Source organism: Neoarius graeffei, chromosome 3 (genome assembly GCF_027579695.1).
Source record: "Neoarius graeffei isolate fNeoGra1 chromosome 3, fNeoGra1.pri, whole genome shotgun sequence".
NCBI classification, from domain to species: Eukaryota; Metazoa; Chordata; class Actinopteri; order Siluriformes; family Ariidae; genus Neoarius; species Neoarius graeffei.
Genome location: NC_083571.1, coordinates 48,102,669 through 48,119,810, shown reverse-complemented (window position 1 = coordinate 48,119,810; position 17,142 = coordinate 48,102,669). Strand labels below are relative to the sequence as shown.

The following is a 17,142-nucleotide window of genomic DNA, read 5'->3' as shown; positions in this document are numbered from 1 at the left end:
GCTTGACAGCACTAGTAATTTATTTTAATTTATCTAGAAGTTTTCCTCTATTTCTTTTCTCTGTTTATCTGTAATGATGCTTCTGGAATTTTAATTTCCCTGAGGGAACCCTGCCAAAGGGATCAGTACAGTTCTATCTAATCTACATACTCAGTACACAGTAATACACAGACTGTACTATTTACTCACACACTATTTAGTGCACTAGCATACCGGCTTTCGCTGCGCATGCGCACTGCACGCTCTTGCGCTACGCCAGTGCTGATTGGCTTGTTCCGCATTCTGTCTCCGCCCACACAGCCGTGCGCGATTACGTTCCCTGTTTTGGTTAATTTTATTTATGGCACGCGCGTGCTCGACGTGCTCTGTGGCTCCATAACGCTGTCACCGACTACAATGTCAAACCTTTCAGGAGTCTCGCGAGCTTCCGGTTTCACGCCAAGGGCAGAAGATCCATCGTGATTTATTTGTTTGTTTATTATTCAAGCCGAACTGACTCCCACTGACTCTACTTGAAGTGATATTTTGCGCTGAAGTCATGATGATGAGGTCTTCACAATAAACTAAGCTAAGGTATGAGCAACGATTAAGTTTACGTAAACAGCGTACTCTACGTTCAAGCACTGCTGAGAGGGTAGCGTAGGCAATTTCTCGCTATATATTTCCTCTTTGTGTACAACTCGTTTTATTTATCGAGAATTATTACACTGTTTAGTTTGAAGGCTGTATCTGCCGCTAGAATGAGTCTGGATTGGATTACGTAATGACTAGGGCTGTGTATCAAACCGCATACTGCCTTACTAAATAGTACAGACGCCACTAGGGCTGGAGTCCTGGAGTATACGTACTACTTAGTACGGTAGTATGCGGTTTGGAACGTAGCCAAGCCGCTGAAAAATATCACTGAGTAAACATAAAGTAGGTTTATTAACTCTTAAACAAAAAGTTAAGGCTTTCCACTCAGGTGTGCTGTTCATAGACACTTTATCCAGGTAACTATGGTATGTTAGTGGCCCTTTAAACAGTAATAACCCTTTTATTAACAATAATAATCAATATTTTAATGTGGCTGCATAATATTTAGGTCTATGTCATAATATTTAGGTCTATGTTAGAGCAACGAAGACAGAAATGGAGGTGACAAGGCGAAGAGACTCCAGTGGCCAGTTCTCGGACAACTCGGACCATGACTGTGAGGTACAGAGGTGTGTGTTTGTGCGTGCGTGTGTGTGTTAACATTTGATTGACATTCACCATTTCACTAAGTGACAGCCTCTACTTGAATACATGCTCATAAAACGAGGTGCCAAGAATGAGAGATGTAGGAAGGGATGATTTGGGATGTGCGATGGGGGTGGGGGTCATAGAATGAGGCGACAAGAATGAGACGGTGCGGAACGGGGAGATGTGGGGATATGAGATGAAGGGGCGTGGGATGAATAGGCATGGAACGTAGGAGTAATTTGGGATGTGTGATGAGGGCAATGGAATGGGAGGTGTGTGTGGAATAATAGGTCATCGAATGAGGCGACAAGAATGAGATGGTGTGGGGATATGGGATGAAGGGGCGTGAAATGGGGGAGTGTGGGACGAGAGGATCGAGTCAAGATGTCTTTATTGATACATCGCAGTGAATTGCGATCAGTTTATGTTAAAATCAATATTAAGAGCAAACTTAATCACTAAAAGTGTCGAAAGCAATCGTTATGTACTAAAATAACTGATTGCAACAGCAATACAACGATTTTAAACATAGAATTTTACATGAGGAAACTAATAATAAAAACGGGTGACATGAAAATAGATCAAAATCCGTATTTGTTAATGAGATGGCACATGTAAGGTATGGGGGAGTTCTTGTATCCATTTGTTCGTATTTTGAGACAGTCCAGTTTCTGGTTATTTCTAGTGTTCTGGTTAGTTATCTGTGATCTGGTTGGTGGCAGCCAGTCTCTGAAGTCTGACTTCAACAGTGATCTAGCAAATTTCAGGCACAACTGCTCTCTTCTCTCAACTAGTGATAGGATGTAGGTTGAAGGGCCGTGGGTCAGTAAACGAATCGAGGAGAATGATGCGCTGTGGGGTGTGTGATATAGAATGATATGGCGTGGGATTAGCAGGCATGGAATAACAGAACGTGGGGTGAGGGGACATGGAATGAGGGATCATAACATGGGGTGGTAGGATGAAGGGCCATGGAATGATGGATCATGGGATGAGGGGCATGAGATTATGGTACATGCTATAAGGGGGTATGGGATGCGGTAACATTGGTTGGGGAGGTGTGGAATGAGGTGATAGGATGAGGGGGCATGAAATAATGTGACATGGGATGAAATAAGGGGATCTGGGATGAGGCAATGTTGGTTAAGGTCAGTAGTATGAGGAGGCATGGGATGAAGGCATGAGGGAAGAAGAACATGGAATGAAAGGGTGTAGGATGAGAAGGCATGGCTTGAAGGGGTGTGGTGTGAAAGGTGTGGGATAATGTGGCATGGGATCACGAGGGAAGGCAGAAAGTGTCCGTGCTATATTAAACCTCTGATTGCATGTTGATAGCTGTGTAAAATGGCAATTCTCATAGATGGTTCCCTCAGAACAAGTTGGGTCTGTCTGAGAAATTTCAATGTTCCAAAATTTCCCAATCTGAAGCACCAAAAGTTTGGCGTTGTAAGCTGTGGTAGTTATGTCCCATCTGACCTGAATCCAGCATTACTGGAAGGGTTTACTGAGCGAATATTAATTTAATTTGAGTCAGTTTTGGCATTGGTCATAACCTGTACTCTGACTCCCTGATGTTGATCAGTGTTGTAGGCGAGTCATTAAACCTCGAATCCCCAGTGTCCGAGTCAAGTCCAAGTCATTAAAGAAGGTTTCAAGTTGGGTCCACTATTGATCTGAGTTGAGTCCGAGAACAAGACTCCAACCGCACCATTTGACGGTGGCTGTTGCTGCCTTTATGTGAAAGCATCTCTGCTGCTGTGTTGGACTAACGTTACTGCTTGACTGCCCCATTTTAGTTTATAGGCTACAGATAAAAAGCAAGTTCATTGCTCAGCAAGCCCCGCCCACTATCAACAGAGCAATGAACATAGCATGTCACTTCCTTCTCTGGGTGGCGTCTTACCAAATGACAATTGAAGTTCGAGGTTGTCCCCGTCGTCTCCTCGATAGTTCTTCTACATATGGAACACATAGCAGTGCATTTTTTCCCCACTGCACAAGAAGTCTGTATAAGCAAAGCGGACAATCCTAGGGGCTTCTCTCCAGGCATTTTAGCGTCATTAACATTAATTTGTTTCTGAACATGACATATAAACAGGTGAATGTGCATTCTCTTGCACAAAATTAGTATAAAATTTATCTAGATATAAATATCTTATGTCAAATTATTATGGCATGTTACAAAACAATAAAGAAAAAAAATTTGAGTCCTCGTCTCCAATTTACAAGTCCGAATGCAGTTAATGCGCGAGTCCGAGTTCAAGTCCGAGTCATCAGTGCTCAAGTCCAAGTCAAGTCACGAGTCCTTGAAATTAGGGCACGAGTCGGACTCGAGTAATACTGTACATGCCTGTTTATAATTAATTATGGTTGTGTGTGTCTATTTTCACTTTGGTTAATGGATCCTACTTTACCCGGCATGCCACGTTTGACTACCTGCTGAAAGTGGGATTTAGCCCTTGCTTCGGCTCAACCTCAAGAGATTGATGCAGCAATGCTGCAGTCCTTTAGTCTGTCCAGCTCTCTCATCTCTTCATCTATATACCCTTCTCAAAAAAAATGGCTCTAAATCTTCACTTTTGATGCTAAGACCGCCATCAATGTCGTGTCATAGATTGCTAACAAGCGGAGATGAGATGGTTGCTGGTCTTATGAAATGCCATTGTAATCGAGCTCCCTGTGATGTCACAGTGTCACATAACCACTAAATTCTCACGAGAACAATGATAATACAGCATCAACCAACAAATTAGCACAAGAATTGCAACACATCACTTAGATATCAGTGTAAATATATTTAATGCATTTCAGGGTGGACTTTTCCTTCGAGACAATAATTAGCACTGTGTTTAAGGAGCATACAGTAAATGGCATCACAAGTGTTTTCTCTTGCTGTTCTAGGAAAGCAGCCTGAAGTGTAATGAATGTGGGAAAAACAGGGCAATAATGGCCAGATACTCCGAGGGTTATGGCACTGAGGTAGGTAGGAGTGTGTTTGTGAGAAAGAGCCATATTCTGAGTGGAGTTGTAGAAGTGATGTTTGCTCATGCCTGTGACTCATGTTGCAGGAGGAGTGCGTCCAGTCTGATCCTCAGCGAGAGAGCGATGCAGATGCAGACGTAGAGGATGCAGACACCAGGTAAATGACTCACACTCTAGTCATCAAATGTGCTCTCGATGGACTCAGAATACCAAAGTTATTAAAAAGTCTCTACTGCAAGTAGTTATTTTCTCCCACACTAACCATAAATGATATCAGACTTTCAAGCTTTTATAACTTGAATAGGCACAGTTGGGTCCACAAGTATTTGGACAGTGACACAATTTTCTTCATTGTGTCTCTGTACACCACCACAGTTGATTTGAAATGAAGTAATCAGGAAGTATTTGACGTGTCGACTTTCAGCTTTAATTTAAGGGGTTTAAAAGAACATTGCAATAACCATTTAGGAATTACAACCATTTTCACAGGCTGAAAAGTACTTGGACACTAACAGAAGTACAACCCCGATTCCAAAAAAGTTGGGACAAAGTACAAATTGTAAATAAAAACGGAATGCAATGATGTGGAAGTTTCAAAATTCCATATTTTATTCAGAATAGAACATAGATGACATATCAAATGTTTAAACTGAGAAAATGTATCATTTAAATAGAAAAATTAGGTGATTTTTTTTTTTTTAAATTTCATGGCAACACATCTCAAAAAAGTTGGGACAAGGCCATGTTTCCCACTGTGAGACATCCCCTTTTCTCTTTACAACAGTCTGTAAACGTCTGGGGACTGAGGAGACAAGTTGCTCAAGTTTAGGGATAGGAATGTTAACCCATTCTTGTCTAATGTAGGATTCTTGTTGCTCAACTGTCTTAGGTCTTTTTTGTCGTATCTTCCGTTTTATGATGCGCCAAATGTTTTCTATGGGTGAAAGATCTGGACTGCAGGCTGGCCAGTTCAGTACCCGGACCCTTCTTCTACGCAGCCATGATGCTGTAATTGATGCAGTATGTGGTTTGGCATTGTCATGTTGGAAAATGCAAGGTCTTCCCTGAAAGAGACGTCGTCTGGATGGGAGCATATGTTGCTCTAGAACCTGGATATACCTTTCAGCATTGATGGTGTCTTTCCAGATGTATAAGCTGCCCATGCCACACACACTAATGCAACCCCATACCATCAGAGATGCAGGCTTCTGAACTGAGCACTGATAACAACTTGGGTCGTCCTTCTCCTCTTTAGTCCGAATGACACTGCGTCCCTGATTTCCATAAAGAACTTCAAATTTTGATTCATCCGACCACAGAACAGTTTTCCACTTTGCCACAGTCCATTTTAAATGAGCCTTGGCCCAGAGAAGACGTCTGCGCTTCTGGATCATGTTTAGATACGGCTTATTCTTTGAACTATAGAGTTTTAACTGGCAACGGCGGATGGCACGGTGAATTGTGTTCACAGATAATGTTCTCTGGAAATATTCCTGAGCCCATTTTGTGATTTCCAGTACAGAAGCATGCCTGTATGTGATGCAGTGCCGTCTAAGGGCCCAAAGATCATGGGCACCCAGTATGGTTTTCCGGCTTTGACCCTTACGCACAGAGATTCTTCCAGATTCAAACTCTTTGCAATTTTACACTGTCGAACTCCTTTCTGATATTGCTCCACTATTTGTCGGCGCAGAATTAGGGGGATTGGTGATCCTCTTCCTATCTTTACTTCTGAGAGCCGCTGCCACTCCAAGATGCTCTTTTTATACCCAGTCATGTTAATGACCTATTGCCAGTTGACCTAATGTGTTGCAATTTGGTCCTCCAGCTGTTCTTTTTTGTACCTTTAACTTTTCCAGCCTCTTATTGCCCCTGTCCCAACTTTGAGATGTGTTTCTGTCATGAAATTTCAAATGAGCCAATATTTGGCATAAAATTTCAAAATGTCTCACTTTCGACATTTGATATGCTGTCTATGTTCTACTGTGAATACAGTATCAGTTTTTGAGATTTATAAATTATTGCATTCTGTTTTTTACAATTTGTACTTTGTCCCAACTTTTTTGGAATCGGGGTTGTATAAACAAGAAAACAGTGTCCTCTGTATCCCCTGCCCTATATACCAACCGTATACCAAGTTTCAAGATATTATTTGTCACATTTTTCAAGTTCTGCTGCAGGAAACCAACCCTACCCTACACTGACCTCAGCAGCCCATGGCATAAGCCCGCTGGACCTTTGGTCCAGGTGAGCTAAAAATTAAAATTTCTCATATTTCTTAGGATTAAAATGCACATATACATTACTTAATCGACATGTATACCAACTTTTAAGACCATACCACTCATAGTTTTCAAGTTCTGCTCCGGAAATAAAATCTACCCCTAAGACTAACCTGAGAGACGAAGTCTGAAATTGTTTCCATGGAAACATGAAAAATTAAAATTTCTCAAATTTCTTAGTTTGAAAAGGCATATCTACATCACCTTGTTAACATGTATACCAAGTTTCAAATCTGTATCATGAATAGTTTTGGATATATGCTCCGGAAACAAACATTCCTCTTCGAAACCAAGTCAAAATCTATTTTCTGTGTAAAAACTTGAAATTTTTTTTTTCAAAAATCCAAAATGGCAAAAGGCACCAGTTCACATGTTGCTTGATATGTATACAAAGTTTCATGAAGATATCTTCAGTAGTTTAAAAGATATGGCCCAGAAATGAAAACGTGACCGGCCGGACAGATGGACGGTCAGAACCTGTTTCTATATCCCCTGCCAAACTTCGTTTGGGCAGGGGATAATAGAAGTATTTTTAATACTTGGATGCAAATCTGAAGTCTGAAACCTATGGACATCACCAGATTTCCTCCCTTGAGATACTTTGCCAGGTCTTTACTGCAGCTGCCTTCAGTTGGTGCTCGTTTGTGGGTCTTTATGCCTTCAGTTTTGACTTCACGAGGAGAAAAGCATGGTCAGTTAGGTCGAATGATTTGGCCATTGAAGAACATTCTATTTCTTTGCCTTAAGAAGATCTTGGCTTGCTTTTGCAGTATGTTGTGTCATTATCCATCTGTACTGTGAAACGCCGTCCTATCAGTTTGCAGCATTTGACTGAATCTGAACAGAGAGTATACCTCTATATACTTCAGAATTCATCCTGCTAGTTCTATCAGCAGTCATATCAATAAACACCAGAGACCCAGTTCTGTTTGGCAGCCATTCATGCCCATGCTATAACACTACCTCCACCATGTTTTAACAGATGTGGTATGCTTTGGATCATGAACCCTTCCATTCCTTCTCCATACACCTCTTTTCCCATTATTCTGGTACAAGTTAATCTTGGTTTCATCTGTCCAAAGAATCTTGTTCCAGAACTGGGCAGGCTTTCTAGCCTAATTTGAGTTAAGTCTAATCTTGCCTTTCATTTCTTGGGTGTTACCAGTGGTTTGCATCTTGAGGTAAACCCTCCGTATTTACATTCATGAAGGTGTCTCTTGATTGTAGACTTTGACAATGATATCCCTACCTCCTTGAGAGTGTTCTTGATTTGGCTAGTTGTTGTGAAAGGGCTTTTCTTCACCAAGGAAAGAATTCTACGATCATCCACTTTAATTGTCTTCCATGATTTTCCAGGCCTTTTGGTGTTGCTGGGCTCGCCATTGCATTCCTTCTTTTTAAGAATGTACCAAATTGTTGATTTGGCCACTCCTAAAGTTTCTGCTATCTCTTGGAGGATTTTTTTTTTTGTCAGCCTAATGATTGCCTCCTTCATTTGCATTGACACCTCTTCGGGCTGCATATTGAGAGTTCCCATGAACAGCTGCCAAAGGCAAATTCAACACTTGTAATCAAGTCCAGACCTTTTATCTCCTTAATTGTTCATGAAGTAATGAGGAAACTGGCCATAACTGGCTATGAATTGGCTTATCAGTCAGTTATCTAATTACTTTTGAGCCTGTGAGTGTGTTTACATGCACATAGAGAAAATCGAATTTCTGCTGTTGCTCAACTGAAATCGAAGTTCTAAATGCCATGGATACACCTTAGCTAGGCTGAAATTGAACCGAACTTGATTTCTCATAATCGAGCTACACTACCTAGATTATGCGATTGTAGCCGAGCTACTTAGTGCATGTAAACCCTATCGAGCTACGTAGTCGAGCTACTTACTTCAGCACTGCCCCTTCCGGAAGTGACGAGGACGAGACCACAAGCGGGAAACACGACAGCCTCGGTTGGCATGACAACAGTAGTAGCGAGCAGCAGAAGAGGTCAGGAGGAACAAACAAAGAAGAGAAAATGGCGAGCAGAAACGTGCACTTCTGGAGCAATGAGGAGACAGAGTTCATGCTCATTCAGCTTGAGTTGAATATATTAAAATTCATGGACGGGAGAAAAATGTGCAATGGAGAACACGGAACTGATAACTTTGTTTACACTCTTGAATAGCTCTTCTTCATGACGACAACCGGAAGTGTACCAACACGATGGGGCGTGTAGCGCCACCTGTGGCTCGGGTGCACAATGTACCTCACACAATAGCTCGATTTTCCTTGTGTGCATGTAGGATTGGATTTCTCTGGCACCCCTGCTGGGACCCTTTGCTCGATTATCAACAGCAGCTCAATTTGGATGTGCATGTAAACACACTGTGTGAAAACGGAGGGACAATTTGAAAAATGGCTGTAATTCCCAAATGGTTAATGGAATATTTTTGCAAAATGCCTTGACTTAAAGCTGAAAGTCTACACTTCATTCACATATTGATTGCTTCTTTTCAAATCCACTGTGGTGATGTACAGAGGCAAAATTACCAAAAAAGTCACTGTCCAAATACTTGTGGACCCAACTGTACCTGTTGGCACACTTATTATAATCCCCATATTATTAAAGAAAAGATAAATAGAAGCTTGTTGGTCATTCTATAGTCCTGAGCATGTAATCTGAGATCATTAGACAATCCATGCAGTTTTTTTAATGACCAAGATCAAAAAACATACTCATATGAACACACAAAATTGGCCTCATTAGCGAGTGAGGAAGAATTGGTACTGAAAGTGGAGGCAAATAAAGTGGTGCTTGAAAGTTTGTGAACCCTTTGGAATTTTCTATATTTCTGCATAAATATGACCTAAAACATCAGATTTTCACACAAGTCCTAAAAGTAGATAAAGAGAACCCAGTTAAACAAATGAGACAAAAATATTATACTTGCTCATTTACTTATTGAGGAAAATGATCCAATATTACATATCAGTGAGTGGCAAAAGTATGTGAACCTCTAGGATTAGCAGTTAATTTGAAGGTGAAATTAGAGTCAGATCAGGTGTGAGTGGGCACCCTGTTTTATTTAAAGAACAGGGCTCTATCAAAGTCTGATCTTCACAACACATGTTTGTGGAAGATGGTATGAACAAAGGAGATTTCTGAGGACCTCAGAAAAAGCATTGTTGATGCTCATCAGGCTGGAAAAGGTTACAAAACCATCTCTAAAGAGTTTGGACTCCACCAATCCACAGTCAGACAGATTGTGTACAAATGGAGGAAATTCAAGACCATTGTTACCCTCCCCAGGAGTGGTCGACCAACAAAGATCACTCCAAGAGCAAGGTGTGTAATAGTCGGCGAGGTCACAAAGGACCCCAGGGTAACTTCTAAGTAACTGAAGGCCTCTCTCACATTGGCTAATGTTCATGGGTCCACCATGAGGAGAACACTGAACAACAATGGTGTGCGTGGCAGGGTTGCAAGGAGAAAGCCATTGCTCTCCAAAAAGAACATTGCTGCTCGTCTGCAGTTTGCTAAAGATCATGTGGACAAGCAAGAAGGCTAATGGAAAAATGTTTTGTGGATGGATGAGACCAAAATAGAACTTTTTTGGTTTAAATGAGATGCGTTATGTTTGGAGAAAGGAAAACACTTCACTTCATTCCAGCATAAGAACCTTATCCCATCTGTGAAACATGGTGGCGGTAGTATCATGGTTTGGGCCTGTTTTGCTGTATCTGGGCCAGGATGGCTTGCCATCATTGATGGAACAATGAATTCTGAATTATACCAGCGAATTCTAAAGGAAAATGTCAGGTCATCTGTCCATGAACTGAATCTCAAGAGAAGGTGGGCCACGCAGCAAAACAATGACCCTAAGCACACAAGTCGTTCTACCAAAGAATGGTTAAAGAAGAATAAAGTTAATGTTTTGGAATGGCCAAGTCAAAGTCCTGACCGTAATCTAATCGAAATGTTGTGGAAGGACCTGAAGCGAGCAGTTCATGTGAGGAAACCCACAAACCTCCCAGAGTTGAAGCTGTTCTGTATGGAGGAATGGGCTAAAATTCCTCCAAGCTGGTGTGCAGGACTGATCAACAGTTATCGGAAATGTTATTTGCAGTTATTGCTGCACAAGGGGGTCACACCAGATACTGAAAGCAAAGGTTCACATGCTTTTGCCACTCACAGCTATGTAATACTGGATCACTTTCCTCAATAAATACATTTACCAAATATAATATTTTTGTCTCATTTGTTGAACTGGGTTCTCTTTATCTACTTTTAGGACTTGTGTGAAAATCTAATGTTGTTTTAGGTCATATTTTTGCAGAAATATAGAAAATTTCTAAAGGGTTCACAAACTTTCAAGCACCACTCTAAAATGTGTAACATGTTCTTTGTGAAATAAAAACTTGTAATCTTTGGCAAATTGCTCTGCTATAAGATTAGATCACTTCAGGATGTACTGTTATTGGAAAATAATCAACCTCAAGGTGGTAACAGTAACTCTGCTCCATCTTATGGCCGGATCATTGGTTATTTTACTATAGCAGCTTGTCCCATTGTGTTTTATTCCTTATATAATGTGTCATTTATGCTTTCCATTTCAAAAAGTTAGCTGTAAAACAGTCCTCATCAGTTTGCCTCAGCAATAAGAAATATCAATACAACTATATTAAATATGCCCTACTGATGCTGAACCTAATAAACCAAGTCCTATCGGTTTATTATGTTACAGACTACAGGTCGTGGGTTCTCTCCAGCGAATCAGCTCTCGGAAGCGGAGGCGTCAGCGAGTAACCCGGCAAGACACCACGGAGAGCGAGGATGATGGGGGACAGAGCCATAGAAACCACCGCTGGAGTCTTAGATTGAGTCCCCATCGCTCACCCAACAGAACCATATTGGAGGTATTATTATTATTATTATTATTATTATTAATGTTCTATTTATCATATGCAACATTATAAATGATTGTAGACTTTAATTGCATAAAACGCTTATCAGACTGAATGTAATCAGGGCAGCACTAATGATTATTTTGCGAATAATATTCAGCATCTACCCTGTAACTAGGATTAATTAAATAACTAGTCACTAGGTCACTAACTACAACACAATATTACTGATGTTTACCAGATGATGTCATGATGAAGAAATTATTTACAATATTGAAGTGTTGACCGGGCGGCATGGTGGTGTAGTGGTTAGCGCTGTCGCCTCACAGCAAGAAGGTCCGGGTTCGAGCCCCGTGGCTGGCGAGGGCCTTTCTGTATGGAGTTTGCATGTTCTCCCCGTGTCCGCGTGGGTTTCCTCCGGGTGCTCCGGTTTCCCCCACAGTCCAAAGACATGCAGGTTAGGGTAACTGGTGACTCTAAATTGACCGTAGGTGTGAATGTGAGTGTGAATGGTTGTCTGTGTCTGTGTGTCAGCCCTGTGATGACCTGGCAACTTGTCCAGGGTGTACCCCGCCTTTCGCCCGTAGTCAGCTGGGATAGGCTCCAGCTTGCCTGCGACCCTGTAGAACAGGATAAAGCGGCTACAGATAATGAGATGAGAAGTGTTGACCTTTTTTTTCCCCCCAAATTGGACCCCTTCCCATTTCTTAGATTTTCTTCAGTATACACATTTTGCAACTAGAATTTCTGCAACTGTTATGTTAGCAATGGACCAGTTTTCTGAATCTCGCTGCAAGTTCTGATTTGTTCAAAGCCCAGTATTCACTGACTGACACCAATCTCTACTATTGCTAAGTGAAACCCTCAGAAGCTGAATTCATTTTATTTGGGTGAGACAGTCATTTTCTGTGTTCATCTGACTCCCAAGCTTTGTAGTTGACAATTCGGTTTCAGTGCCTGGAATCAGGGAATCGACTCATTTTGGGCTTGACTCCCAGCACTTTTGATACAACATACAGTACTAGTGCATATCAAAAATTTAGAATATTGTGAAAAAGTTCAGGTTTTTTGTAATTTAATTCAAAAAGGTAAACTTTCATATATTTTATATTCATTACATACAAAGTAAAATATTTCAAGCCTTTTATTTTTTTTGATGATTATGGCTTATAGCTCATGGAAATCAGAAATCTAGTATCTCACATTATTAGAAAATTTTTCTCACCTTAGACAGGGGTGAGAGAATGGTCTATGCTAGAATCTGGCCAGTGTGTGTGAGAGAGAGAGAGAGAGAGAGAGAGCGCAGATCAGCAACAGAGCTCCGTACCTCATTGCTCAGCTGCCTGAGGCAGCATCGTCCTGTGGAAACCCCGTGGAGGGCAAGTGGAAGTGGCCCTCACCAAGCTCTAGCTGTGTTGAATTAAGCTGCCCATCCGTTGGCCATGTGCGCGCTAGTGTTTACAAACAGTGGTGCTGAGACAGAGCTGTCTTTTCAGCACCATAGCGAGAAAAAGATGGTGGCTGTCCTTTCAGTGCCAGTTTGACAGCATGGCAAGGAGCACTTGCCTGCTTGTGTGTATGGGCTGTGGCCCATCATCACAGTGACCCCGCCCTGAGCCAGATTCCAAGGAAGCTCAGGCCCAGAGCACATCTCTTCTGGAGAGGCCATAGACATTGCCATAGTGGACCCCCACTCAATGCTGTACCTGGAATGAGAAGTCCTGTAACAAAAGGAACCAATGAGTTATGTGGCGCTTAGAATTTTTTCTTTGGCCATCCCCTGTAATGGGGCGTGATCAGTGTCAAATGATGTCCAGTTAGGTAATACTCTTCGACAACCAAGGCTTCTCACTCCACAGTGGTGTAGTGCCACTCAGCAGGGGTCAGATTTCTACTCCCATAAACAAAGGGATGTTCCTTCCCATTAAATTCCTGTGAAGGTACTGTGCCCAGACCCATCTCAGAGGTGTCCATGTGAACCAGGAAGGTGCAGCAAAAGTCAGGGTTTCAGAGTACAGGGGAGCTGATGAGGGCAGTTGTGAGGTTCTGGAAGGCCTGCTCTGCTTCCGGTATCTAAAAAAACCTTTTCTGGTTCTTCCTTCCTGGTTAGATCTGAGAGGGGGAGGCTAAAGAGGAGAAGTTCAGGACAAATTTCTTAACATCCTGCTAGTCCCAAGAAGGTTCATACCTGTTTCTTGGTGGTGGGTCGGGGATGGGTTTTGATGGCCTCCACTTTCTTCTCCTGAAGTTTCAGCAATCCCCAGCCAATGTGGTAGCCCAGGTACTGTGCCTCTGTTAACCCCAGATGGCATTTCTTAGGGTTATCAGTTAGACTGGCCTTTTCGGAGTTTGTCCAGTATCCCTTGAAAGTAGTGTAGTTGATTGCCAGTTGATTGAAAGAGCGGGCACAGGTTCAATCAAGCACTTTAGAAGGTTTATATGGTATAATTTAGTCATAGTTCACTTCCTGGGCTGCAGCAGGTGGTAATTTACTGGGCCCACTCATTCCACGATGGTGTTGGGGCAGCGGGTGAGGAACTTGCAGGTAACACTAGGTAGGAGCAGGAGCATGTGGTCTTCTGGCTGGGACTCATGAGGTTGGGCAGGGTGGTTATAAGCTCTTTGCTGCTGTCATTGTGCTGCCAGCATATGCTTTTTAACTATGGGGGCTATCTGCCCTATCCATTCTGACATATCCTGCAAAAATTCAGTTATGGTATGGAAGGGGGATGGCTGCTTCTCCTAGGCTTCTTTGGCCATGTCAAGAAAGCCCCGGGGCTTTTGGCCAAACAGGACCTTGAAGTGGGTGGATGTGGTGGATTCTTGAGGAGTCTCCCAAATGGCGAACAGCATATAGGGTATGAGCAGGTCCCAGTTCCTGACCTCCTTGTCTGTGAGTCATCAGGGTATCAGTTTGAGGGTTTGATTGAACCTCTTGAGGAGTTTGTCGGTCTGGGGGTGGTAGACTGAGGTCCAGAGGTGTTTCACCTGCAGCAGCCGGCACGGTTCACCATTAGTTTTGACATGAAGGGGTGCCCTGTCCATGAGCAGGTCTTTGGGAATGCCAACCCAGCTGAAGAGAAGCATCAGTTCCTTGGCTATGTTTTTTGATGTAACTTTTCAGAGGGGGATTGCCTCAAGGTAGGGGGTGGCATAGTTCAAGATCACCAAGATATGCTCGTGACCACAGGCAGTCTTTGGGAGTGGCCCTACGAGGTCCATGCCCACCCACTTGAATGTGACCTTGATGAGGAGCAGAGAGATTAAGGGCACTGGGGCTGGCTTCTGGGGTGATGTTTTCTGATACTTGGGGCACTGTTGGCCCAAGTTTTTGATCTCTGTGGACATGCCAGGCCAGTGGAACCGGTCCCAGATCTTCTCTAAGGTGTTCTGAGGTCCCAGATGGCCTCCGAGTGGGTGGGCATGAGCCAGGTGCATGATGGTGTCTTGAAGAGCTGTCATATGATTGGTTCCAGGGAAGAGGGTGTGGGGTCTGTGTCCTTCTTGTTGTGCATTCTCCACCAGTGTGACAGGTTTGACTGTCTGGTGCGGGACACATACTCAGGAGACCCAGATACTGTGCATAAAACAGTGTTGTTGTTGTTGTTGTTTTACAAAGTGAATGAGGGAAGAGGAAAGTGGGAGTGAGTGCAGATCTTTGTGCAGGGTGCCTGTGGAAAGTGCAGTCATGTACCTGGGAGTAGCCAGAAACGCTGCCATTTGGAGGAGTGCTGGAGGGGAGTTACTTCCTCAGGCAGGCAAGAGAGAGAACTCCATTCCTCATTATTCACCTGCCTGAGGCAGTGGCATTCTTTAATATCCTGTGATAGTCTCATGGAGGGTGAGTGGAAGCAGCTCTTAGCAAGCCCTAGTTGTGTAGAATTAAGCCGCCTTATAAACAGTGGTCCAGGAGTGTAGCTCTCCTTTCAGCACCACTGTAGCAGTACAGCAAGGAGCACTTGCCTGCTTGTGTGTGGGGGCTGTGGGCCCACCAACATCACAAGTGTTTATCAACTTTACTTGATCAAAAACACACATTTTAAGATTTACAAACTAATTGATTCAAATCATTGACAGTGTATGCTTCATAATATAAGCCAGCTAATTAACAATATAATTTTTTTTACATCTTTTTTTATTATAATTTAATTGATTTGTTGATTGGATAACCTGGCGACTTGTCCAGGGTGTACCCCACCTCTTGCTCATAGTCAGCTGGGATAGGCTCCAGCTTGCCTGCGACCCTGTAGAACAGGATAAGCGGCTGGATGGATGTTGATTGGTCTTTGTAGCTTTATATGGTAATGGCTTACAACATAAGCTGTATGTTTGTTTTTTTCCATCGTGTATTTTTTTTTTCTCTTCTTCTTTCTCTTTTCTACTTTGTCTTACAGGAAAGTATTTCTCAGGTCAGGCCACTGGTGATTTGTCACTGTAATCCAGCAGATACCCCAACTGCTTCAGACAACCACCCCGACAAAGGAAAATGGTCGAGGCAAATATGGTCTTTCTCTCACTCTTTACCTCTTTTCTTTTTCCTCTTTCTTCTCCCCCTCTTCATTTCCATCATAATTGTGTTCTTTTCATTCCTCTTCCCGCTTAATAATACCTGACACACTCTGCAACAGATACCTCAAGGAATCCTTTTTTTGTTGATGCGTATACTACGAGAAGCACAAAAATTGGCCTTGAAATGAAAGTGTAATGTCTGATACATGTTAGCTAGTGGATATTTGTTGCATTAATTATTTGAGACCTTTACTTAAGAGTTTAAAATGTCTGCTTGAAAATCACTAATCCATTTTTGTCAGACAGAATGCTGTAATTCACTCCTTATTCTTTTGTTATGTTTAATCACCTACAATAATCCATCATATTGCATTTATTAATGGTTATAAAAAAGCAAAAATCTTAATTAGATTATTAATTTGCTATTTATTATGGCTTATTGTTAAGTGTCACCATCATTAAGCTCAGATGTTATTTCTTACGCCACCAGTGTGTCTGTGTGTGTAGGTATAGATGCTCAAGTGTTTGAGGGCCAAAGCATCACCAGTAACGTGTGTGTGTGGAAAGCTTAAAAATGGAAGCGAATTACTATGCAATGTACAGACAAGTCTTTTAGGGTACGGTATGTTTGATAGAAAATGCACTTTTTTTTTTTTTTTTTTTTTTAATTTTCATTTTGTGAATGCATGGCTGAAGTGATATTAAGCAAACCTCAACTAATGCATCAAATCTGTGATAAGTGGCAGAGCTTATTACTTATTTCAAGTTTCACATCAATGTTAGCATTAAAGACTTAAGTGTTGGGTATGCTTAAGTGAGAAGTACATTTAATGTTTTCCTCTTTTTTTTTTTTTTTTTTTATACAGAAAAGTAACATCTTAACAGCCCTGATGCGATTGCTCAGGCATTCCTATTCAGTATTATGTTTAATGCTATTAATTTTGTGCTTTTATAACTCCAAGTTCCATCACATTTCTGTTCATGTCACAGTACCATGTTTTCCTCTTCGGCTTTAAAGTGAAAATAAAGTGTATGTTTGTGAAAATTGTGGGTCCATTTGAACATAAATAAAAAGAAATGGTTTAAAAGTAGATGGCTTATTGTGTTATATGAAAGGAGCTCAGCACTGAGTATTTTAACTTTTAATTTAAAAGTAGCAGAAAATACCAATGTTTTATATAGTTACTTTTTATTTTTACCAAGGTTTTTGTTGAATAACTTTTTTTTTTTTTTGCCAATCATAAAACTGAACA

The 17,142-nt window shown here is 41.8% G+C and overlaps 1 protein-coding gene across 3 annotated transcripts; it reads left to right on the top strand.

The window, feature by feature from the left end:
• The first annotated feature begins 354 nt into the window (after positions 1-354).
• On the top strand, positions 355-16,939 carry si:ch211-63p21.1 (uncharacterized). 3 transcript variants are annotated; one of them, XM_060916916.1, is made up of 7 exons: positions 355-573; positions 1,105-1,197; positions 4,126-4,203; positions 4,293-4,363; positions 6,376-6,453; positions 11,221-11,392; positions 15,775-16,939. In XM_060916916.1, exons 2-7 carry the CDS (start codon positions 1,132-1,134, stop codon positions 15,991-15,993), a joined length of 684 nt encoding a protein of 227 aa, XP_060772899.1. In that variant the 5' UTR covers positions 355-573; positions 1,105-1,131; the 3' UTR covers positions 15,994-16,939. The 3 variants fall into 3 exon arrangements, with proteins under 3 accessions (XP_060772899.1, XP_060772900.1, XP_060772901.1); XM_060916917.1 differs by lacking the exon at positions 6,376-6,453; XM_060916918.1 differs by lacking the exon at positions 355-573 and having other exon boundaries at positions 1,116-1,205.
• Positions 16,940-17,142: the final 203 nt, after the last annotated feature.

Coding starts and splice junctions, on each gene's coding strand:
- si:ch211-63p21.1 (XM_060916916.1), top strand. CDS start 1,132: ATGGAGGTGACAAGGCGAAGAGACTCCAGTGGCCAGTTCTCGGACAAC. Junction 1,198..4,125: donor ACTCGGACCATGACTGTGAG/GTACAGAGGTGT, acceptor TTGCTGTTCTAG/GAAAGCAGCCTGAAGTGTAA. Junction 11,393..15,774: donor CCAACAGAACCATATTGGAG/GTATTATTATTA, acceptor TTTGTCTTACAG/GAAAGTATTTCTCAGGTCAG.